This window comes from Lactuca serriola, chromosome 1, assembly GCF_051521515.1.
Source record: "Lactuca serriola cultivar US96UC23 chromosome 1, Lser_US96UC23_V15, whole genome shotgun sequence".
Taxonomy (NCBI): Eukaryota; Viridiplantae; Streptophyta; class Magnoliopsida; order Asterales; family Asteraceae; genus Lactuca; species Lactuca serriola.
Genome location: NC_136408.1, coordinates 47,806,817 through 47,828,895, shown reverse-complemented (window position 1 = coordinate 47,828,895; position 22,079 = coordinate 47,806,817). Strand labels below are relative to the sequence as shown.

Sequence of the window (22,079 nt, the reverse complement as noted above, 5' to 3'; positions counted from 1 at the left end):
AAAATGCAGAATAAATGGAAAAATCTAAAAAAATCTTTTAAATATTGTTTTCGGAACTTGAATTAACTAAAAAAATTAAAATAAAAATAAATTCCATTTTTTTTGAAAAATACGTGAAATATTCTAATAGAATATTACACTGTACATATTCTAAAAAATAATTTTAAAATGCAAAATAAATGGAAAAATCCAAAAAAAAAAATTAAATATTATTTTCGGAACTTGAATTAACAAAAAAAAATAAAAAAATGCGTCTTATAGTCTCACAAAATTAGGCCGTCTCACATGAACCTAACCCTATATATATATATATATATATATATATATATATATATATATATATATATATATATATATATGTCACAACGTCAATCAACATCTATTATGAAGACAATAACATTATTTGTTACTTTATTTGATTAAATGGTCGATTAATCAACGTAACAATTCAATCTTCTAAACCCTAATTGAGGTGATTAAGTTCAAAAAGAATTACAACAACTAAACTTGATTTTCTAACGGAATTCATATAGATAAAAAATAAAAATAAACATAATCAATAACTTAAACCGAATGAAGAATATGGTGATTTGGCAGAAAATGCATAATACTAAACAGAAACGACAATTAAATACTTGCAAACGAAATAAAATCGGATGTTTTGATGCCACGAACCTAAAAAATCCTTCAAGTCGCCCTTCTCGTTTCTTTTTCTCTTATAAATATGTATGCGTGATCTGTATGTGTAATGTGTCCCCTTTTTGATAAAAAAATGTTTTATGCGTTTATATCCCCTAACCTTGTTCCCGAGTTCCATTTAAAAAGAGAAATGAGAGGATACGGAGGGAAAGTGAAGGGTGTCGAAGAAAAATCGTGTTCCCGAGTTTCATTAATGGAAGGAAAGTGAGGGAAGGGGAAGGATTTTAGAGCCATATTTTCATTCCAAATTTTCCTCCCAAATTAGGCGGATTTGGGAAGAAGGTGAGGGGAAAGAAAATTTTAAGTTTTATTTTCTTTTTCTTTCTAACTCGAGAACACAAAAACTGAAAATTTTCATTTCCTTTCTTTTCATTTCCTTTGAACTCGGGAACACAAATAATGAATATTTTCGTTCACCTTCCTTTTTTTCTGTCAAAATTTTCCTTCCCTTTCTTTTAATTATTTTACATAAAAACTCGGGCGTAAAAGTATGAACCGAATCCCTCCTATTTTGAGTGAAACGCGTTAAGCATCCCACCATATTGGGCCTATTTACATATCATTTAAATTAAATAGTGGGCTGTCAATACCAACATATGGGCTGACTATATAGGCTAAAATAAATCAGTTTTATTGGCTGATGTTATTGGTAAATGGACAGAATTTTTGTTGTTCACGAAGCCCATAAGATCGTATCCAAAAATTCAAATCTAATCTCCTTGACAAATTAAAGATCTATAAGTTAGGATATAAGTTAGGAAGATGTCTACAAGTTTAGGAAGACGTCTACACGTAAAATTTCAGCTCAATCAAACCATGTTTTCCCTTTAATCCAATCACTTGATCAAACCTGTACAATAATGCCAAAAATCCGAAAATTCATTTATTTCATTTCATTTTTGTGCTTGATCACTGATGTTGCTCCGGAATTCAAGTGTAGTTGTAAGGCTTTCTATGTGACTTCATTGGTGCTCAAAATATCATCACCCGTTTGCATAAGCAACATAACATAACTTAAACGAGTAAAATTGTCCACAACAAGCTATATAATTTGAAATTATAAAAAGAATGGAAATTATGCAAAAACTAATATAACATGCCTGAATTGCAAATATATAAAATCTAACATAAATATAATATATTAAATTATAATAGACACAAGATATTGTGAAAATGAGCAATAAAATACTAAAATGATGTATACAAATGAACTTATATCTGTCTAAGAGTCTAGGGTACTTTGTTGAGTAGAGCATTAGGTGGGTATAAGTAAACAAGGAGGATCCTATAAATTAACAAAACAATTGATATATTGATAATACATTTACAATTTGCATCATAAACCATTCAAACAACCATAATTAATTAGTGAAATAAAATATTCAACATATAACTACCCTTTTGACATATGGATTAAATGTGTGTACATTAAAAGAAATATCTTATGGACGTTATATGCAACTTCCTTTGTGGTTTTTCATCCACCCTCCTTTCTACGCTCTTGGCTTTCTATTTCCTATTCAATATATTTTACCAACAGCTCTAGTTTACTAATTGAATAGAACTAAATATGCTCTTGAAAATAAACAATAATATATATAGACATACACACAGACGCACACTTCCAATCGTAAAGTAGTACATGGTAATAATTAAAAAAATCAAACAAGTTGGTGTCACTATGTCCAACTCCAACAACAAAAACCACACACTTTTATATCTTTTTGCTACCCTCCTGCTAACTTCTCTTGTCCTTGGAACTCATCGTTCACACTCCAACATTATCAAATCCTCGTGTGCCATCACCTTATACCCAGACATATGCTATTCTACACTCTCCTCCACCAGAAACCTTGCAACTAGAAAGGATGTAATCAAACTTGCTATCCATAAAACAAAAGAGATCATCCGAGAAAACTTCATCACCATAAAGAAGCTCATGGTCACTGTCAATCTCACCAAACGCGGCAAAATTGCACTCCATGACTGCTTAGAGATGATAGCTGGAACTCTTGAAGATCTCGACATGGTGATCCGAGACCTAGAGGCATATCCAAGCAACAAATCCCTTCAGGAACAAGCCAACGACCTCAAAACCCTCATGAGCACCACCATTACCAACAAGGAAACCTGCTTGGATGGCCTATCCCACGATGCAGCCTGTGAGCATTTGCGAAAATCAATTATTCATGGTCAGGATCTCGGGGGAAAGATGTGTAGCAATGTTCTTGCTATGATCACGGACATGACAAACATAGATATCATGGCCAACAAGCTGGCTGAGTCGAATGTACGAAAGCAAAAGGAGGAAAAGTTGATGAGGCAGCCGGAGTGGTTGTCTAGGAAAGACAGGAGATTATTGTGGGGGAAAGTAATGAGGCCAAACGTGATTGTGTCGAAGGATGGTAAGGGAAACTATACGACGGTGGCCGCAGCCGTGAAGGCAGCGCCATTCAGTAGCAAAAGCAGGTACGTGATAAAGATATTGGCAGGGGTGTATAGGGAGTATGTTGAAATTCCAAAAAACAAAACCAACTTAATGTTTATTGGGGCCAATAGAAATAACACAATTATTACTGGGAATATGAGCGTCGGCGGCGGCAGCACAACCTGGAAATCCGCAACCGTAGGTTAGTGTACGCAATCTTTGTGCATGTGTTTTTCTTGTTTTTGGTCGAATATCCTTGTGTTTTTAGAAATAACATAATATGTATATATATAGATTAATATTCATTTAGCTATATGATGTTTAATAGACCGCATTTTGATACAAAATCTACTTTTCCCACCTATAATTATTGAAGCATATAAAAGTTAAAATAAAAGATTTATTTTAAATTTATAAAAGTTTTTATTTTATGGTTAAACTTCAACGTAAACATTATGTCCAACTAGTTTTTTTTGTTGAGTTTAATCCATTGAATGTAACATATTATTCAATCTCGTTTAATTTTTCCATTAAACTATATATTGTAAATGTTTTCATAAGCAAAAAGATACTTTAATTTATATAATCTTAATTCTTAAGTACCAATAATATTTTAGAAATCCAAAAATTTATACATCAAACTATATCTTTAGGGCATCCATAATCCATTGAATTCTATAGAGTTCAATGGATTGTCACATCATTCATTAAATACCTTTACAACAATACCAACAACCCATTAAACTCTTATTCAATCTTAATCATCACTTTATTCCTTTTATTAAACCATTCAATGATCGTTCAACTCTTTTATTCAACTTTACTTCATGTCATCACTGACACTTCATTTAGCTCTTATTCAATTCTAATCATCACCAAATTCAAATCTTATACTCCTTGCATTGTGGATGCTCTTACCAACCAAGGTTGCATGTAGGTCCGTTGTAATTTTTAGCATAATCATGCATGGTTTTACCATAACAGTTATATGATGGAGTAATGAATTGTAGCATGCATATATATTGACGACAGCGGTTAATGGTAAAGGATTCTGGGCACGTGATATAACATTTCAAAATTCAGCCGGAGCTGCGTTACATCAAGCTGTGGCACTACGAGTTAGTTCTGATTTATCGGCATTCTATAGATGTGGTATACTCGCATACCAAGATACCCTTTATGTCACCTCCGGTCGTCAGTTCTTCGTCAACTGCATGATTGTTGGCACTGTTGATTTCATTTTTGGTAATGCTGCAGCTGTCTTCCAGTTTTGTAAAATCCTTGCCCGTCGTCCTAATCCCCACCAAGGAAACATGCTCACTGCTCAAGGCCGAACTGATCCTCATCAAAACACTGGGCTCGTCATTCAGAAGTGCAAACTCGGTGCAACTTCTGATCTAGAACAAGTTAAAGCCAATTTTAAAACTTATCTTGGAAGGCCATGGAAGAACTATTCAAGAACGGTGATCATGGGATCGTTAATTAGTGACGTGATAGATCCTGCAGGATGGTCCCCTTGGAAGGGAACTTTCGCACTAGACACTTTGTATTATCGAGAGTACCAAAACACGGGACCTGGGGCTGATACGTCAAAGAGGGTAAAGTGGAAAGGTTGGGGTGTGATGAAGAATAAGATTGAGGCTATACCTTTCACTGTTGGAAGCTTCATCAATGGTTGGACTTGGTTGCTATCCACTGGCTTCCCTGTCTGGCCTCTTTGGTAATGGTAAATGATATTTAGCTAATTATTACACCTCTAAACTCTGGGTCATGACAATTTCCTTAGTTTTCTTGTGATTTTTGTGGATCAAGCAAAAAGTTTGATATGCTAAGGAAGGAGTTTGTTAAACGGTCGATACCGTCAAACGGGAAAATATATTCATTTTTTCTGTTTTGTTTTTTTGATGATAGGTCATTGAAACATGTGAGATTCAAACTTAAGTCAACTTTATTTTGAAGTGTTTCATACAATAGGTGATGATCACTTGATAACCCGTCAAAATATAGTTATTTTAACTAGAAACTTATTGATAAATAATAGATTCAAGAATAGAATCAGACATGTTTATTGGATATGTAACCTTTAACCATCAATTCCTTCTTATTTATTTTTAGCATTTTGTTCTTTGTTATTTGTAATAAAATTATTGGTGGGTAAAATTAGAATGTTATTGAGGATTCAAACGATTGACGTTTGGTGTTGAGTGTTATGTATTTCTTTGATAATTTATATTTATTATATCTCTGACATAGTAAAAGATAACTGGAAAGACAATACGATCTTCAATATCCACTCTAAAATTGTCAAAGGATAAGTTTCCAAATGTACTTCAAACAATCAAATGATTAGATTATAAAAAAAATATATCGAATCATAAACAATATCAAAACCAAACGGGTTAATAGGGATAATGACTTACAACGGTAATATATTTTTTGATTTGTACATATTCGGTCACTGAGTTTTTTTTTTCGTCCACATTTACCCCTTGAAATTGTTAAACTATATACATTCAGTCGTTATGATCAGTTACTCTAGGCTAGCCGGAAAAAATGACATAATATGGATATATATATTTCTCATATTGTACACATTTAGTCCTTAATCTTTTTTTATTTCAAAATAAGTCATTATTGTTTTTTGTACTCATTCAATACTTATGAATAATTTCTTTGGGTTTTTCTCACGACATCTTAATTACGTGAGACAATCATTGATGATGTGTTTGAGCTTGTTGATGCTTATGTCCATCGCGATCTCGACTACTTGGTTGAGTAGGTCTTGTGGTTTGGCTTAGGTCTTGTGTTCTGAACGTCGTAAATTTTTCATAGATATCAGATTTTAACGATCTTTATATCTACGTGTTCGTTTTTTTGAGTCTACTATAATTTTCATTAACATTACTCCCGTTAAAATGTAATATAGTTTTACTTATGATTCTATAGAAGAAACATCCATACATGCATTCATAAAAAAACGTATGGATATAAAAAGCGTATGTAAAAATAGATTACTTTTTAACGGGAGTAATCTAAACGAAAGTTGTAGCAGAGTAAAATATGAACGCATAGACATAAAGATCGTTAAAATTTGAGATCGTATGAAGAATTTATCATGTTCAGAACACATGACCTAAGCAAACAAATAGTTGAAATCACGATGGACATCTGAATGAGTATGTCGTAAGAAAAACCTTAACAAATCATTCATAAATACTGAATGAGTATAAAAACAAAAAAATGATTTATTTTACAATTATATATATATATATATATATATATATATATATATATACACACACACACACACACACACACACTACTGGAAATATAGGTATCAGCGACGGACATTTCCGTCGGAAATCCATCGCTAAAGGTCATCAGCGACAAATCAGGAAAGGAAAATGACTGACGAAAAAACCTGACTCGCTAATTGTAGCGACGAAATTAGCGAGGGATTGGGCAGTCACAAAAAAAGTTGAGATCAAGTAGATTCTGTCGTGGGTCCGTCGTTAATTATCGTCACTAATTTGTCGCTATTACCAATAATTAAGCAATTTTTCTATATATTTAATAATAGTCTCTAATGTAATTAGCAATGGTGTGTTAGATGTCGAACCTATCACAATTCCATACCCAAATGGCCAAATATCACAATGAAATTCAAAATTTACAAAGAAATACTAACCATGTTTATACCAAATTAAACATCAAGCCATATCATTCTATTAATAGCAATATACTTTCAACTTGAATAAAAAACTAGCAACATACTTTCAAATTGAATAATGAAACTATCAATAATTAATAGCAATGTACAATTTACACAATTGGTAAATGTTTTTGTTTCTATCCTTGTAATATATGAGAAATAATTATGCACTGTCATTTTGATTATTTCAAAAGGGAGTAATAAAATGTTTTATTGTGATCAGAAGTTGCAGTTGCAAAGACCTAGTAAATATTCCCAAAATTAGAGATAGTATAAAAACTCTATACCAAAAAACATAAAAATACATTTGGGAAATTTCAATACCATAAACATGCTTTTCCATCCACTTTTGACATAAGTGACAAGCCAGACGATCATATGCTAGTGGTTGTAAAAGGACAAAAAAACGTAAATGTTTTATATAGTAAAATCATAGGCTAAAAGCAATGAACATCATAACGAGTAGGTTGAGCAAAACCGAACCCGAAAACCGAAAAACCGTCAAAACGGAAACTGAAAAACGGAAACAGAAGCATAAACCGACGGTTTGGGTTTAGAATTTTCAAAAACCGTAATTTTCTGTTTGGGTTCGGTTTTTGGGTTTGGTAAAACCGAAAGAAACCGAACCGAATGTTGATATATTATATGTGTTATGTGAGTTATATATGTATATATAGGTAGTCCTGGGGCTATAAACACAAAACGAAGGATGCTCTAGTGGTTAACGCCTTAGGCAATTGTAGGAGATGGCGCAAGTTCGAAACCTACTAACCTCATTTTTCTCAATTTATTTTGCCAGCGACTTAACTCTATCCCACATCGCCCATTACTAAAACTTAAGTCAACATTCGCTTCTATGTAAAATGGGCATCCACTTTCTTTCTACTATCTCGTGAGTCCCACATCACTAGTGATATGTAAATATCAGTTACCCTCACCGTTATATAGTTGATGAGTTGAGGGAAATTAAGAAATAAGTTTGAGATTTGGTTTCCATTATAAAACCGAAACCAAACTATGAAACTGAAGTTTAAAACCGATAAACCGAACCCATTGGTTTCGGTTTGGGTTGAAATTTTTAGAAACCGATCATTTTCGGGTTGGGTTCGGTTTTAGGTCAAAACCGACCCAAACCGACTCATGCACAACCCTAATAAATAGGTCTATATAAGGATATATTTATGTTTCTTTTTCACATTAAGAGCTTTAAAGATATAGTGTTTGATGAATATGCAATTGTATAACCAAACATTTTCATTTCAAAGGCAATAACATAGGACCTCCTACACTTTTATGTTACAAGATCTTCATAATCTGCAAAAAAAGCATGATTTAAAATCAATCTTAATTTTTGTAATCTAGTGGTGATATAGATGACATTCGGCATAAGTCGAGTATATTTCGATTCACAACATAATACAATATTACCATGTTCATAATATTTGCTACTACTAAAAGAATTGATGAAAGTTCATACCTTCTTTTTATGGGTTGAAATGTGATCACCAATATTCATGATAACTTACACCTATCATAGTGGGAAAAAAGCAGCATGCACTACCCTAAACATCCACTTGAGTTCTTCGGCAACTATATTGGCCTTCTTAGGCTTCAACAAGACTTGTTGTTGGCTTCCATACTCAAGGGCGGACCTAGGGGTGGTCCACAGTGGCACCGACAACCACTAACTTTTCCGGCCGCAATGGAAAATTTTTCAAAAATTTTCGAAATTTTAATTTTTTCTACTACCGTGAAACCTCTAACTCCTCCATGCAACCCCTACTGTAAAATCCTGCGTCCGCCCCTGTCCATACTTTCTTGCTGGAATCATATACCCTAAACATCATAATTAAAGCAATAGCTACTTCGCGAATATATGACAACTTAATTTAGGGAACAAAATTATAAAGGATGAAAAGTTATAATCCAAAACGGAGCAAATATGAATAGCAGCACTACGTATATACCTAATAAACTACTTTGATGTCTTTCAAACTTGTAGGCAGGGGAAACATAACTACAGTTTCACGCACATCCTAAAAAATGCTTCCAGCTTTTCATTTAAATATATAGCTGAATGTTTGGTATATCAATCTGTTAGGTTATAAATTTAAGGATAAAAATGTAAATATTTTTCTAGATAGGGATTAGTAACAAAAGAATTACGTAATATTTGGGGTTGTTGTATACGATAACATATATGAACTTACCTTGAAATACTTATTTCATTCTCTTCTCATGGATTACTGAAGTTTATGTTGGATTAGTGTCTAAGTCCATAACTATTTTGGTATGTACTTGACCCGATGGTGCATGGTCCTTTTGGGTTGCCTTCACCAAAGCAACTTGACTGGAGAAATAATAGAGAAATAGGTTATTATGATTTATTAATATGTTATAAGAATAATATATTAAAGGAGAAATCATATTTGTTTAATTAGTATTGGTCAATAATTAATTAAGAATTAATTTTGTGATCAAATGTAATTAATTAAACTAGAGGGGCTGAATTGTAATTATGTGATAGTTACAAAATAGGGTAAGGATTATCCTAAGGATAGGTTGAACGAATTTAAGGTGATAAGACCTTAGAATTCGTCCATGATAAGGATTCAAGGCTTATCTTATAGGTTGCTTGGTGGGCAAGCAACTAGATAAGGATAAGGACTGAAACCCTATCTCTAGACCTATATAAACACCCCTTTGGCTCATGAATTCGTCCATACCTTCCCAAGGCTTCTTAGGGACGAATTCTTATACCTCTCCTCTCTCTCTTGCTTCTCCATTTGCTCTTGGTGTTTGTGAGCCATTAGAGGCACTACACTTGTGGTGCTTGCTTTCAAGACTTTGGGTTTGAAGATTTAAGTTGTTATTACAATATAACAACAAGAGGTATGTAATCTAACCTTCTTGGTTAATTTCGAAAATAGCAATCATGATTAGGGTTTTATTATGTGTTCATAATGTTGTGTATCTAATAGTGAAAACATAGATCCAATGCTAGGGTTGCATGTACACATAGGATTGTTTGTATAAAACCCAACAGTTTCAACTCATAGTTCATCATTCTTGTTCATAAATCTTTTACACTTTTCCGCCTTCTGTCTCCATCACTGGTGATAGACTCCAACCGACACACCTTTACTTTGGATTCCTGTAACACTGAGCATAGTCAAAACCAAAACTAGATAACTTCAAAGACACATACAAACTCTACTTATTTCACCTCTTTCGAGTATGGCCAAAACAAACAAAAAAATAATTGAAAAAATGTAATATTTTTAACAACATTCAAGTAAAAGTATCAGACATAGATACCACACACTTGAGTGTCTTGATGATGGGGTGATGCGATTGCCAACAAAGACGTTAATTGTGGAGATCGAGAGAAATTGAAGTGTTAACGTCGTTGACCTGATGTCGTGAATCGGCGATGATGGGGATAGAGGCAGCCAGAATCAACAATAATGGGGGCAGGGGCGGTTGGAATCAACGATAATGGAGTTGGGGGAAGCCAGAGTCGATATTGGGGTGGGGATACCAAATGAAATTAGGTTAAGAATATGGATTTAGGAGGGAGGCATCGGGGGGAAAGAAAAAAATAGGAGGAAAGTGAAAATCAGTGAAAGAATGAGAGGGAATTGAAAATTAGTGAAACAAATGAGAGGGAACCGAAACTAGCGACCGAATTCAGCAAGAGATTTGTGAGGGATTTTTTCTGTTGCTGTTCACATCGCTAATCCTCTCTAATCCCTTGGTAAATTGCTAAAATTTTTGGAATAGATATCTTGATGTTTTATGTTGCTAATCCCTTGCAAATTTGTCACTGATTAGCTAGGGATTATTTCCCTTTTTGATTACGCTAATTGTAACATCCTAATCTTCAGGTATGAATTTAAAACTTTATATTTATATTTTCAGGGCAAAACGACGAGTTGGAAGGCTCCAACTCGTCATGTAGAGTATTTAATGCCCGCTTATCTTTCATTGTCTACTCGACGAGTTGGAAGACCCCAAATCAACGAGTTGAAGGCTGAACATGAAAACCCTAATTTTTAGGGTTTGCACCCTATTTAAAGGTCTTAACTCTCATTGTTGGCCTCCCTCGTCGCCTCCTTGTCCAGAGAAAACCCTAGTTCATGCTTTTGCCCTCATTGTATGTGTGTGTGTGATCTTGGAGAGTGATTTTTGGTGCTCTTTTGGAAGGAACAAGAAGCTTGAAGAAGTTAGCTGAAGGGAGAGGTTGTAGATCCGGTGTATACTCTCTTGTGGCAAGCATTTTGAGCATGTCAAGTAGCCATGACTTCAGATCTGGATGTTTCATGGCCTCTTTTGACATAACGTTGTCATCTTTATCAAGTCTTGGTCTTCTTCCATGCCCTAAACCCCCTTATTATGCTATGTATGAGTGTTTTAGCCCTTTGATGCCATGCATGGATGTAAAGTTAGCAACTTTATGTGGTATCTCAGTCCCAGGGGAATAGATCTATAGTTTGGAGCATTAGACCCGCTTAGGAGATGGCTGAATGAGTTAAGACAAGGAAAACTTGACGAGTTGCTCTGCCAACTCGGTGAGTTGGCCCGGGGTTTCCTCGATCTTCTGGACACTATACGAACTCGACGAGTTGTCTTGACGACTCGACGAGTTGACTCGGGTTTTCGCGGTTTTCTGAATTCTGAAGGAACTCGATAAGTCAGTAGATGTACTCGACGAGTTGGGTTTACATGGACTGTTTACCTTGACTGTTGACTTTGACTTTGACCATGGTCGACCAAGTTTGACTTTAAGAGTATTTTTAGGAATTCGGTATTTTGATGGAGTTAGTCACATGGTGGTTGTAGGCGGTTGAGTTCGGGGCTGTGATTCGAGAGTTGGATCTTGTCAGTCAATGCTACTTGTGAGGTTAGTTTTCCTCACTATACTTACAGGTTCAAAGGCACCAAGGCCGACCCTTTTGGATTGTTATCTTAGTTATCGTATGATGCTATGTGTAGTGATCTGTTAGATCCGTATCCTAGTGTATAGGATGATGCTCTGATTGATGATCTGTTAGGCATGTATGATTATTGTATGTGCTAGCTAGCGTTTGATATCTATGTGATTATTGTGTGATTACGGTGGGTTGAGGTGTTCCTGCTTTGTGCTCTAGGCCAACAAACCCAGGGCGGCCCGGATAGACTGAATGCACATCGAGGCGTACCAGGACGAAGGTTCGGAGAACGGTCCAGATAGGCTAAAGGCTCGGTGAGGCGGTCCAGACATGCTGAAGGTTCTGAGAGTAGGCCAGATAGACTGAAGGCCCGGTGAGGCGGTCCAGTCATCCTGAAGACTCTATATGCATACTGTTTATTTATGATATTGTTATTGGAACCTGAAAGTGAACCTCTAGCAATCCTAAGTCCAATCTCCGAAGTATTTACATTCCGGAGTAGATGTTCCGGAGTCGATGATGAAGAGTGGTTCGGAATCTGTCCGGACCAGGTAAGAAGAAGATATGAAGACTGAAGACATTCCGGAATGACTCTCATGTCCGGAATGGATGCTGATCCGGAGCAACTCTATTTTGTCTCAGTGCATTTATTATATTTGTCTTTGTATTGATGTAACGTTTCATAGGACTTAGTCTTTTGTTGTATTTAGACAATCAGAATGTCAGAAACATCTCTATTGTCCAGTCCTATGTAAGCACTCTAGTTAATTCGTTGTAACCTTCACTCCTATTTATAGGAGCATTCAATACAATTCAACTACGGATACTTCATTCAACTTTTGGCACTTTGCTACGTTTTCTCAAACTTCTTTCAAACATTCTTCTTGTTCTTCATTTATTAACTTTAACTTGATAATTCTTCTTTCATTCTTCATTTAATGACTTGATCATTTGTTGAATATATTATCTAAGATTTGACTGGTCTTTCCAGGCTTGACTTGAACATTTATTAGCAAGCATACTTTGATCTTAAGCATTCACTCAAGGTTTGAGTTTTCAAACCTTGTCCCTGCGCATCAATCTTATTCTCACAATTGGTATCAGAGCTTGAGTGGTTATCCTTTGAATCCATAAGATCAGATTATAGTTGGTTTGAAATCACCTTGGTATTTCAACCATTTCTGTGATAAGGATAAAAGTTCTTCTATATATCACTTTAGCTTGAAGATATCTTAACTTCAATGGTTGCTTCTAATCCTCAGCAAATAATTTTAATGCAAATCGCAAATAGTGTGGGTGTCCCTACACGTTCCCTATTACTAGTTATAGAAGAATATGATCATTGGAAATTTAGACTGGAAAGGTTTTTACTTTCCAAAGATAAAGGTGAAGAAATCTGGAGATCCGTCAAAGAAGGTCCACATGTTCCTGTAAGAAAAGTTGTAAGAGATGCAGCTGCCCACTCATGCGTGAAGATGAAAATCGCCCAGCTCCTCTAACTGCAGATGATATCGAGAAGCTGCATGCTGACCAAGTTGCTTTCTAAGAAATGGTGTTTGGTGTTCCTCCTTCACTCTTCGAGCACATCAAGCTGTGCAAATCAGCCAAATAGATTTGGGATACTCTTTAGGATCTGATTGAAGGTTCGGAAAATATGAAAGACCAGCGCCTCACCTCAGTTGTCAACGACTTTGACACCTTCACTACCACTCCTAGTGAATCAGTGGGCTCAGCCTCCAACCGTTATTGCATAGTGGTAAACAAAATGACTGCTCATGGGATTGTACGAACTCCTTTAGATTATAACCTCAAATTCATAAACAGTCTCGGCAAAGGATGGGGAAATGTAAAATCTTGTCTTCAAAGCAATGGTTCCTTGAAAAAGTTGAAGCTCTATTAACTCTTTGATGAACTTCAAGGACATGAGTCCAATGTTGCTCAAACCATAAGGGAAATCTCCAGAGGTCCTCTTTCCCTTGTCAGTTCTTTCGAATCAACCATTCCGAACTCATCTACCTCGGATCCCTTCAAACCCATTGTTCCATTTGTTCAAACATCCGCACCCATCTTAGCTACACAAGTCTATCCTATTGATGATTATGAAGCCATGGACTCTGAACTCCGTTTCCAAAAGGAGTTCTCTCTACTCTAAATGAAGTACAAACATCCTTTCAGTCCTTCTTACAAACCATACCAAAACCGATTCCATACTCCTCACCAAAACAATCCTCAACCATACTCAGCTCCGGAACCTAAATCATCTTCAGAAAATCCTCCTGCATACAAACCGAACCTATTTAAGCCAAACTCTACTTCGGAACCTTCTCAGATTTCCAAATCCGACAAACCAAAAATTGATTGTCATAAGTGTGGACATACAAACCATTTTGCTAAAGATTGCCTGGCTGATGCTCCACAGAAACCAAAAATCAAGGATTCTGCATACTACGTCCAAAAAGCTCAAGAGATGGCTGAAAGCAAAAAAGCCTTTGTTACAACGGTTTCAAGAGATGTTGAAGGATATTGGTCATCTGGGGATGATGATGATGACATGGTAACTGTTAGGAATATGTGTCTGATGGCAAGACAAACTGTTGGATGTGATGAAGGGTATTGGTCTTCTGGGTCAGAAGATGAAGATGATATTGCTGAACCTCACTATTGCTACATGGCTACCAACGATCCACCAGGTCGAAGCATCGTTCAGCAGGTAAAATCCATGATCTCTAATAATAATTTTAATTTGTCTCTTTGTGAACCTTATCTGACCCAAATTCAAACAGATATGAACACCATCTATAAAGCCTATGAATCTGCAATAGACGCGAGTGAGAAGAAGGAGTGTGAGTTAAATCGTCTTAGGTTACGTTTCGAGGATAAAAAATTGAAAATCGAGTCTTTAGAGCATGAACTTGTAATGTCAAATGATGAATGTATCATTTTGAAAGATAAATGTGAAATCACATATTCCGAATGAAATGTTTTGATTTTTGATAACAAACGTCTTAATGCTAAGATAGATGTGTTGCATAATTCTGTAGACATGCTTGAAATGGACATTCGGATGACTCATAATTTTCATTATCCATGGTCTAAAGCACCTGGTCTCGTAAGCGAGTTTTCGAAACCAATTGCTAGTCCCCTGAAGGAAATGCAAAATATGACATTCATGGGAGAGGTTCCGAACATTAAACATTATGATACCCCTGTCTCTCCCTTGTCACCACTTCCGGAGACTACAAACCATTTTGAGTCCCTAATTCCTGAGTTCAAACCAATTGTTGTCAAGAGTCCTGATTCCACGCAAATTCCGCCTATGACAAACCTGGACCTGAATTGGACCACTGAATTTCATTATAGTCTTCCAAATTGCATAGACTATGTTCCTAGAAGTAATCATACAAACAACTGTGTAGTTGAAGAAATTCCTTCCCTGACAATTGAAACTGATACCTCTGAGTTTGTATGGGCATCCTTGGATGATAAAGTTGAAAAATCAAGATGTGTCTCCTTTAATTCTTGCGAATCGGATTCCTTAGTTGTCTCAAAAACTAAGTTGGTTCCCATTACTCTTGAGTTTAGTAATCCATCCGCAGGACAAACCTCAAAATCCTTGTCTCGCACTAAGAGAAAACCAATGCTGAATAGGAAGGATATTGTAGATCCCAAAGTAGAAGCTCGAAATGCACATAAGAAGGAACTTAATACTAGACATAATTCCAGGTTCATTGAAAACTCCAAACCAAGTGTATCCCGGAACTCTCATGCCTCAACTCATAGTCAAAACTCCTTTTCTCCCACTGAGATCCGTGTAGAACCCAAGAAAGTAGACAATTCTACTCGGTCTAAATCTCATGTGAATGTCACAACAGTCCAAAACACCTCTCCTCGGACTGTTTCATCTGTTTTTATTGCAAAATATGATGGCACATTTTTTAAACCAAATCTTTCAAAAACCAATGTGTCATCAAGCAAATCCACAAATCTAGAGAAAACATCTTTTTCAAAATCTTCAAAGAATTTTTTTGTGTGGAAAGTCAAAACTCCCATTGATGAAAAACCAACTTCGGAGGTTACAAATGTTACCAACACTCCGGAAGTCAAAGGTCCGAAGAAGACAGTTCAGATCCCTCAAGTCATTGAATATGACTACTTGATAGATGAAAAGACATTGGCCTTCTGTTTGTTTCCAAAGAATTCTAAGAATACCACCCAGAAACACAAAGTTGTTCCTAAGTCACAATCAAAGTCCAAAGCCCGTTCCTATGTCCCAAAGCCTAATTCGGAGCCTAAAAACTCCATTACTCACTAATTTTGCAGGCACTTTGTGCTTCGGAGCAAGAAACAATATGGTATATTGATAGTGCTTGCTCCATGCACATGACGGGGTAGAAAGATTTTCTATGAGATCTAAAGCTTTCTCCAAATGCTGGTTACGTGACATATGGCAACAATTCCAAATCTCAAATACGTGGTTATGGGATCCTCACCAATGGAAACTTCTCTATCTCAAATGTGGCTTATGTAGCTGATCTGAAACATAATTTGATAAGTTTTGCTCAACTCATTGATTCAAATTGACGTGTGGAATTTTACAAGAAGTACAGCTACGTTATGACTGACGACCGAAAAGAGTGTTCAATCAAGTGGGTTCGCAACAAGAACATGTACCCGCTCGACATCAACATGATTATTGGCAAAACGCAACTCTGCCTTCTTACCAAAGTTGTTCCTGACGTCAGTTGGTTATGGCACCGAAGGCTCGCTCATCTAAATTTTTGGTACATGAATGATCTCGTATCAGGAAAAATGCTGAGAGGTTTACCTCTTCTCAAATTCGAAAATGATCACTTATGTGCTTCTTGTGAGTGTGGTAAGCAATCGAAGAAGGGTCATCCTGTTATCATCGAAAAATCCATTTCGGAACCATTGGAGCTTCTACACATTAATCTTTGTGGACCATCCAAGGTAGAAAGTCTTCATCATAAGAAGTACATTCTTTTGATTGTTGATGATTTTACTCGGTTCACTTGGGTCTTCTTCCTAAGGATGAAATCCGAAACAACCTTTGAGCTCATTAATTTTATCAAAGGAATGAAAGTTCTTATCAACCTCCGGTTAGGAGAATCCGAAGTGATAATGGATCGGAATTCACTAATTCCACCATTGAGAAATTTCTCATAGAAAAAGGAATTGACCACAACTTCTCAGCTCCTTATACCCCAGAACAAAATGGTGTTGTCGAAAGACGTAATAGAACTCTCGTTGAAGCTGCTTGATCCATGCTGAACTTCACAAATCTACCACTCTACCTTTGGGCTAAAGCTGTGTCTACTGCCTGTTTCACTCAAAATCGAAGTATCATCAATCGACACCTCATCATGACACCGTATGAAGCAATGAATGGTAGGAAGCCAACAAACTCATTTTTGCATGTTTTCGGATGCAGGTGCTTCATCAAGAACAACCATGATCAGCTTACCAAGTTCCAACCTAAAGCTGATGAAGCCATCTTCCATGGGTACTCCTCAAAATCGAAAGCTTACAGAGTTCTTAACCGGAGAACTCGTGTTCTGGAAGAAAGCTTTGACGTTACTTTCGATGACAGCTTCGTTCGGAATTCTGGCCCAACTCACATTACAACTTACATTATGGAGTCCAATGCTCCTCCACCAAGATGTCCGAACCCTCAAACAATTCTTGAAGTTGACTTTGAAACTCTCTTTGGTCCTTCTGAAACAGCTCTCGGAATCCCGATCAAGACCAAATCTCATTCCAATCCCTACTTCGGAAGCACCCATCTCGCATAATGTCACCAGTCCGATCCCAAGCATCCCTCTATTTGATTCCGAACCATTTCAAACTTCTCAGGTTGAGGGGGAGAATGCTCATCCCTCTCTTGAATCAAATGTGGACGACTTCCAAGATGCAGCTGCTGATTTCGATGACTCTAATCCTCTCAACAATGATGAAAATGAAAACTTCTTTTAGTTCCCATCTGATGATGATGTCAATATCTCTGGTTCAGAAGTTCATGGGGAGCATCATCCTCACATTCAAATCATTCAGGGGGAGAAAATTAATTCCACTGTTGATATAGGATTGACGGCTACACAAGAACTCCCATGATTACATGTTTGGACAAAGGATCATCCTCCGAACCAAGTAATCGGTAACCCCAATGCCGGTGTACAGACTCGTTCTGCTACTAGTATCCAAAATGAATGTCATATGTCAGCATTAATATCCATGGTTGAACCCAAATCCATCAAGGAAGCGTTGGAGCATGCTGACTGGATTACAGCCATACAAGAAGAACTGGCAGAATTTGACCAAAATGAAGGTTGGACTCTTGTGCCTCCTCCTCCGAATCATCCTATTGTCGGTACGAGATGGGTATTTAACATCAAGTTAGATGATGCAGGAGTTATTATTCGAAATAAAGCAAGGTTGGTGGCAAAATGATTTACATAGATCGAAGGGCTCGACTACGATGAGACCTTTGCTACTGCTGCACGTCTTATAGCCATCATAATCTTTCTTGCTTATGATGTTCATAAAGGCTTCAAAGTTTACCAAATGGATGTTAAGAGTGCTTTTCTTAATGGTGAACTTGACACTAAAGTGTATCTTCAACAGCCCCCCGGTTTTGTTAATCTCTCATTTCCGAACTATTGTTACAAATTCCAGAAGGCTATCTACGGACTCAAGCAGGCTCCTCGGGCATGGTACGAAACACTCATTGATTTTCTCAAACGCTCCGGTTTTCAAAGAGGAATTCTAGATCCCAATCTATCCCGAAGATCAAATGGAAAGCATCTACGGATTCATCTATGGTTGTTGACTTTGCTAAATTGATGATCAATCGATTCCAAATGAGCATGAATCGGGAGTTAACCTTCTTTCTTGGCTTTCAAGTCAAACAGACTAACATAGGAATCTTCATTCACCAAGAGAAGTACATTTTGAAACTCCTCAAGAAATACTCAATGGACACCTGTGCCTCAGCCAAGGTACCAATGGGCTTCGGACACAAGATCTTTGCCGACCCTTCAAGTGTTTCAGTTGACGTAAAGATATATCGCGAAATGATTGGATCCCTACTCTATCTCACAACAAGTTGTCTGGATATCATGTTCTCAGCATGTTTATGTGCCAGATTTCAAGTCAACCCAAAGATGTCTCATTTGTTGGCTGTGAAACAAATCTTCCTACACCTTAAAGGCACAAAAAGTCTTAGAATCTGGTACCCGACAAATGAAAGCTTCCTTCTTCAAGCATATTCAGATTCGAACTACGGTGGTCTTCAAATTGATAGAAAAAGCACTTCAAGTGGCTGTCAATTCTTAGGTGGTCATTTGGTCAGCTGGTCATCCAAGAAACAGATATGCATTGCACTCTCTACAGTTGAAGTTGAATACATTGCTGCTGCCAGCTGTACATCTTAGGTTCTGTGGATGAAATCTCAACTCTTGGATTATGGTTACTGCTTTCAATGTATTCCTATCTATTGTGATTCTGAAAGTGACATTGTGATTTCCCACAATCCAATTCAACACTCAATGACTAAGCACATTAATATAAGGTACCATTTCATAAAATATCACGTACTTAATGGTAACATTGAACTCATTTTTGTTCCATCTGACGATGAGATTGCTGATGTCTTTACCAAGGCGTTAGACGAAACCATATTCAATGGTTTTCTGAAGAAGATGAGTATGATGATACCAGATCCTCAGTTCTTTCAAGAGACTTGTTCTCTTTGATAGACGTATTTGAAAGAAATCTAGTTCCGATCTCAAAATCCTTTCATCTCGGAACTACTTTCTCTCGGAATACATAGGATCATTTTACTTGTCTTTATTTCTGACCATCACTTGAGTTTTTAAGTTGTACAGTTCATCCTGATTGATTGTTATTCTAAGTCCACATTGTCATTGTATTCGATTGTCATCTCGGAATATACTTCATAATGGCATCCCGGAATTCCACTCCGGAAAGGTATTGCATTCTTTTCTTCGGAATTTCAAAATTCACTCCGGAAGTTTTCTAAAATCTCACTCCGGAATGCTTTCTAAACCACATTCCGGAAGCTTTTTCAAATTCAATCCGGAATTTCTTGAAAATCACTATTCCGGAATTTCTACTCCGGAATCACCAACCTTTTCGAACCAAACTGAATTTTTGTTCCGAAATCACAAACCTTTACCGGAAGCACACTAAATTTGTTGACTCTGGAATCAAAACTCTATACATATTATTTCTCATTCCGGACCTCTTTTCAAAACAAGCATGTTCCGGAACACAAATCTTTACCCTCCAGATCACACTCTGTCCGGAACAGCTCATCCAAAAAGTCCAAAGGATAATAAGGTGAAACTTTTTTCTTTCAACGGTTACTTTCTAGGAAGATCCTTATCCTATCTTCCTCGATTCTCGTGACATGATTGCAGGCCCCTAGAAAAGTAGCCATCGAATCGCCGGTTGAGTTTTCCATTCTTAGCCACAAACAACCTTACCTTTCACCTCCCATGTCATCTCAGCCCCTTGAAACCTCTTTATCATTTAATGTGACCTGTTTCTCTTTTGGATCCTCATCATTACCTTACCGACCCGACCCACTTTCCTTACCTATATATACCAATCAAAACCCCCTTTGATCTCTTTACGTGCCTAATACTATCAAACCCTTGATTTCTCTCTGTGTTCTTTGTGTTCTTCGAGCATTCATCTTCTACAAAAATGGCGTCTCCACAAAAACCCACTCAAACTGCCTCAACCCCAAAGAAATCCATTGCAAGAAAGAAATCAACCAAAGGTTCCAAGGGTTCATCATCTCATGCCGATCAAGAACTTTTTCTTAGAGATACCACTCAACTGTTTTCTCTAAATCCCATGGATTATGATGAATCCATCAGGGTCATGATCGAGTTTATCGCAAATCACCCTATCTCCATTCCCCTTACAAAAATCCCTGAACCTCCACTACCACTTCACCATCTTCATCATGCATTTACCAGTATCAAACTCAAAGATGGTGCGCTCGAGATCACTATCATCGGTGACAAAACAGTTCTAATCTTCAAATCGACATTCCTTAAGGCAATCAGTGAGAAAGCAAACCCAAGGGTACAACAACCCAAAAATCAAGGGTAAAAATTTCATTTTTAATATAGCCAAAACTTAGATATCCTTTATTCCAAACATTCCAAAACATCGTTAGTTAAAACATTTATTAGAGTTTATCCCAAAATCATTTATAGCAGAAAACATGGGTGTGCGCATTGCGATCAATCCGAGCCTTCTTTTCCAAATATATGATACCTGAAGCCAATAAAAAAACTATAAGCACGAAGCTTAGTGAATTCCCTAGAGCATACCCCACATAGTCCACAATATCGCATAATCCATATTAGCTATAGAAGCTACACAAACCATATCAATCACATATCCATGCATATCAACATGTACGGATGTCGTGGGTTCGTCCCCAGGGTCTTACTCTAGGATGACTTGGGCTCTCCACATGGTCTTACACCTAAATGTCATGGGCTCTCCCATGGTCTTCTATAGGAAAGCCATGGGCTCTCCACATGGTCTTACATCCATATGCCATGGGCTCTCCCATGGTCTTCCATGCAAGTATCATAAAGACAACTAGCATACCACATAATCGCTAGCATACCAACTATACATGCATACCAAACATATCAATAGTAAATCTACACTAACACTACAACACAGTAGGAAAGCCATGGGCTCTCCACATGGTCTTACATCCAGGTGCCATGGGCTCTCCCATGGTCTTCCATACAAACATACCACATATACCACTAGCATACTTCCTAGCACATAACCAACTAACTTGACACATAATGCAACTTCAGCTAATGTACCACATATCATAAAATGGGCCGGCCTTGGTGCCTTAGACCCATTGGTATGGTGAGGAGAATCACCTCACACTACAAAAGCTTCCTGCATGAATTCCTTAGCTGCTGCCCCGCCGGCTTCCCGAGCTGTCACTACCAATCAATATACCCAAGTAGCAATTGGGTCCCATACCATAATCCTTAATCCATGCATGGGGTAAAATGACCATTCTACCCCTGGCCTAGTATAATCCAAAACTAAGGCCCAACCCAAAACAAAAGCCCAACACTAAGTAGGCTTTGCAAGCCCACTGGTGGCCCACTAATTGCCCAAATATTCTATATTGGACCCAATCCCTCTATTGGGCTTACCTTGAGCCCAAACATATTCATGGCCCAAAACATCTGACTTCTAATGGTCTGCTATGGCCTAC

At 37.0% G+C, this 22,079-nt stretch overlaps 2 protein-coding genes across 2 annotated transcripts; both read left to right on the top strand.

Annotated features, from left to right (window-relative positions):
- The first annotated feature begins 2,298 nt into the window (after window positions 1-2,298).
- On the top strand, window positions 2,299-5,299 carry LOC145087183 (pectinesterase-like). The gene is made up of 2 exons (XM_079025099.1): window positions 2,299-3,329; window positions 4,160-5,299. The coding sequence occupies exons 1-2, from the start codon at window positions 2,342-2,344 to the stop codon at window positions 4,849-4,851; spliced, it is 1,680 nt and encodes a 559-aa protein (XP_078881225.1). The 5' UTR covers window positions 2,299-2,341; the 3' UTR covers window positions 4,852-5,299.
- Window positions 5,300-18,019: 12,720 nt separating this feature from the next.
- Window positions 18,020-19,218, top strand: LOC145054616 (secreted RxLR effector protein 161-like). Its single transcript, XM_079002851.1, has 2 exons — window positions 18,020-18,219; window positions 18,930-19,218. Exons 1-2 carry the CDS (start codon window positions 18,020-18,022, stop codon window positions 19,216-19,218), a joined length of 489 nt encoding a protein of 162 aa, XP_078858977.1.
- Window positions 19,219-22,079: the final 2,861 nt, after the last annotated feature.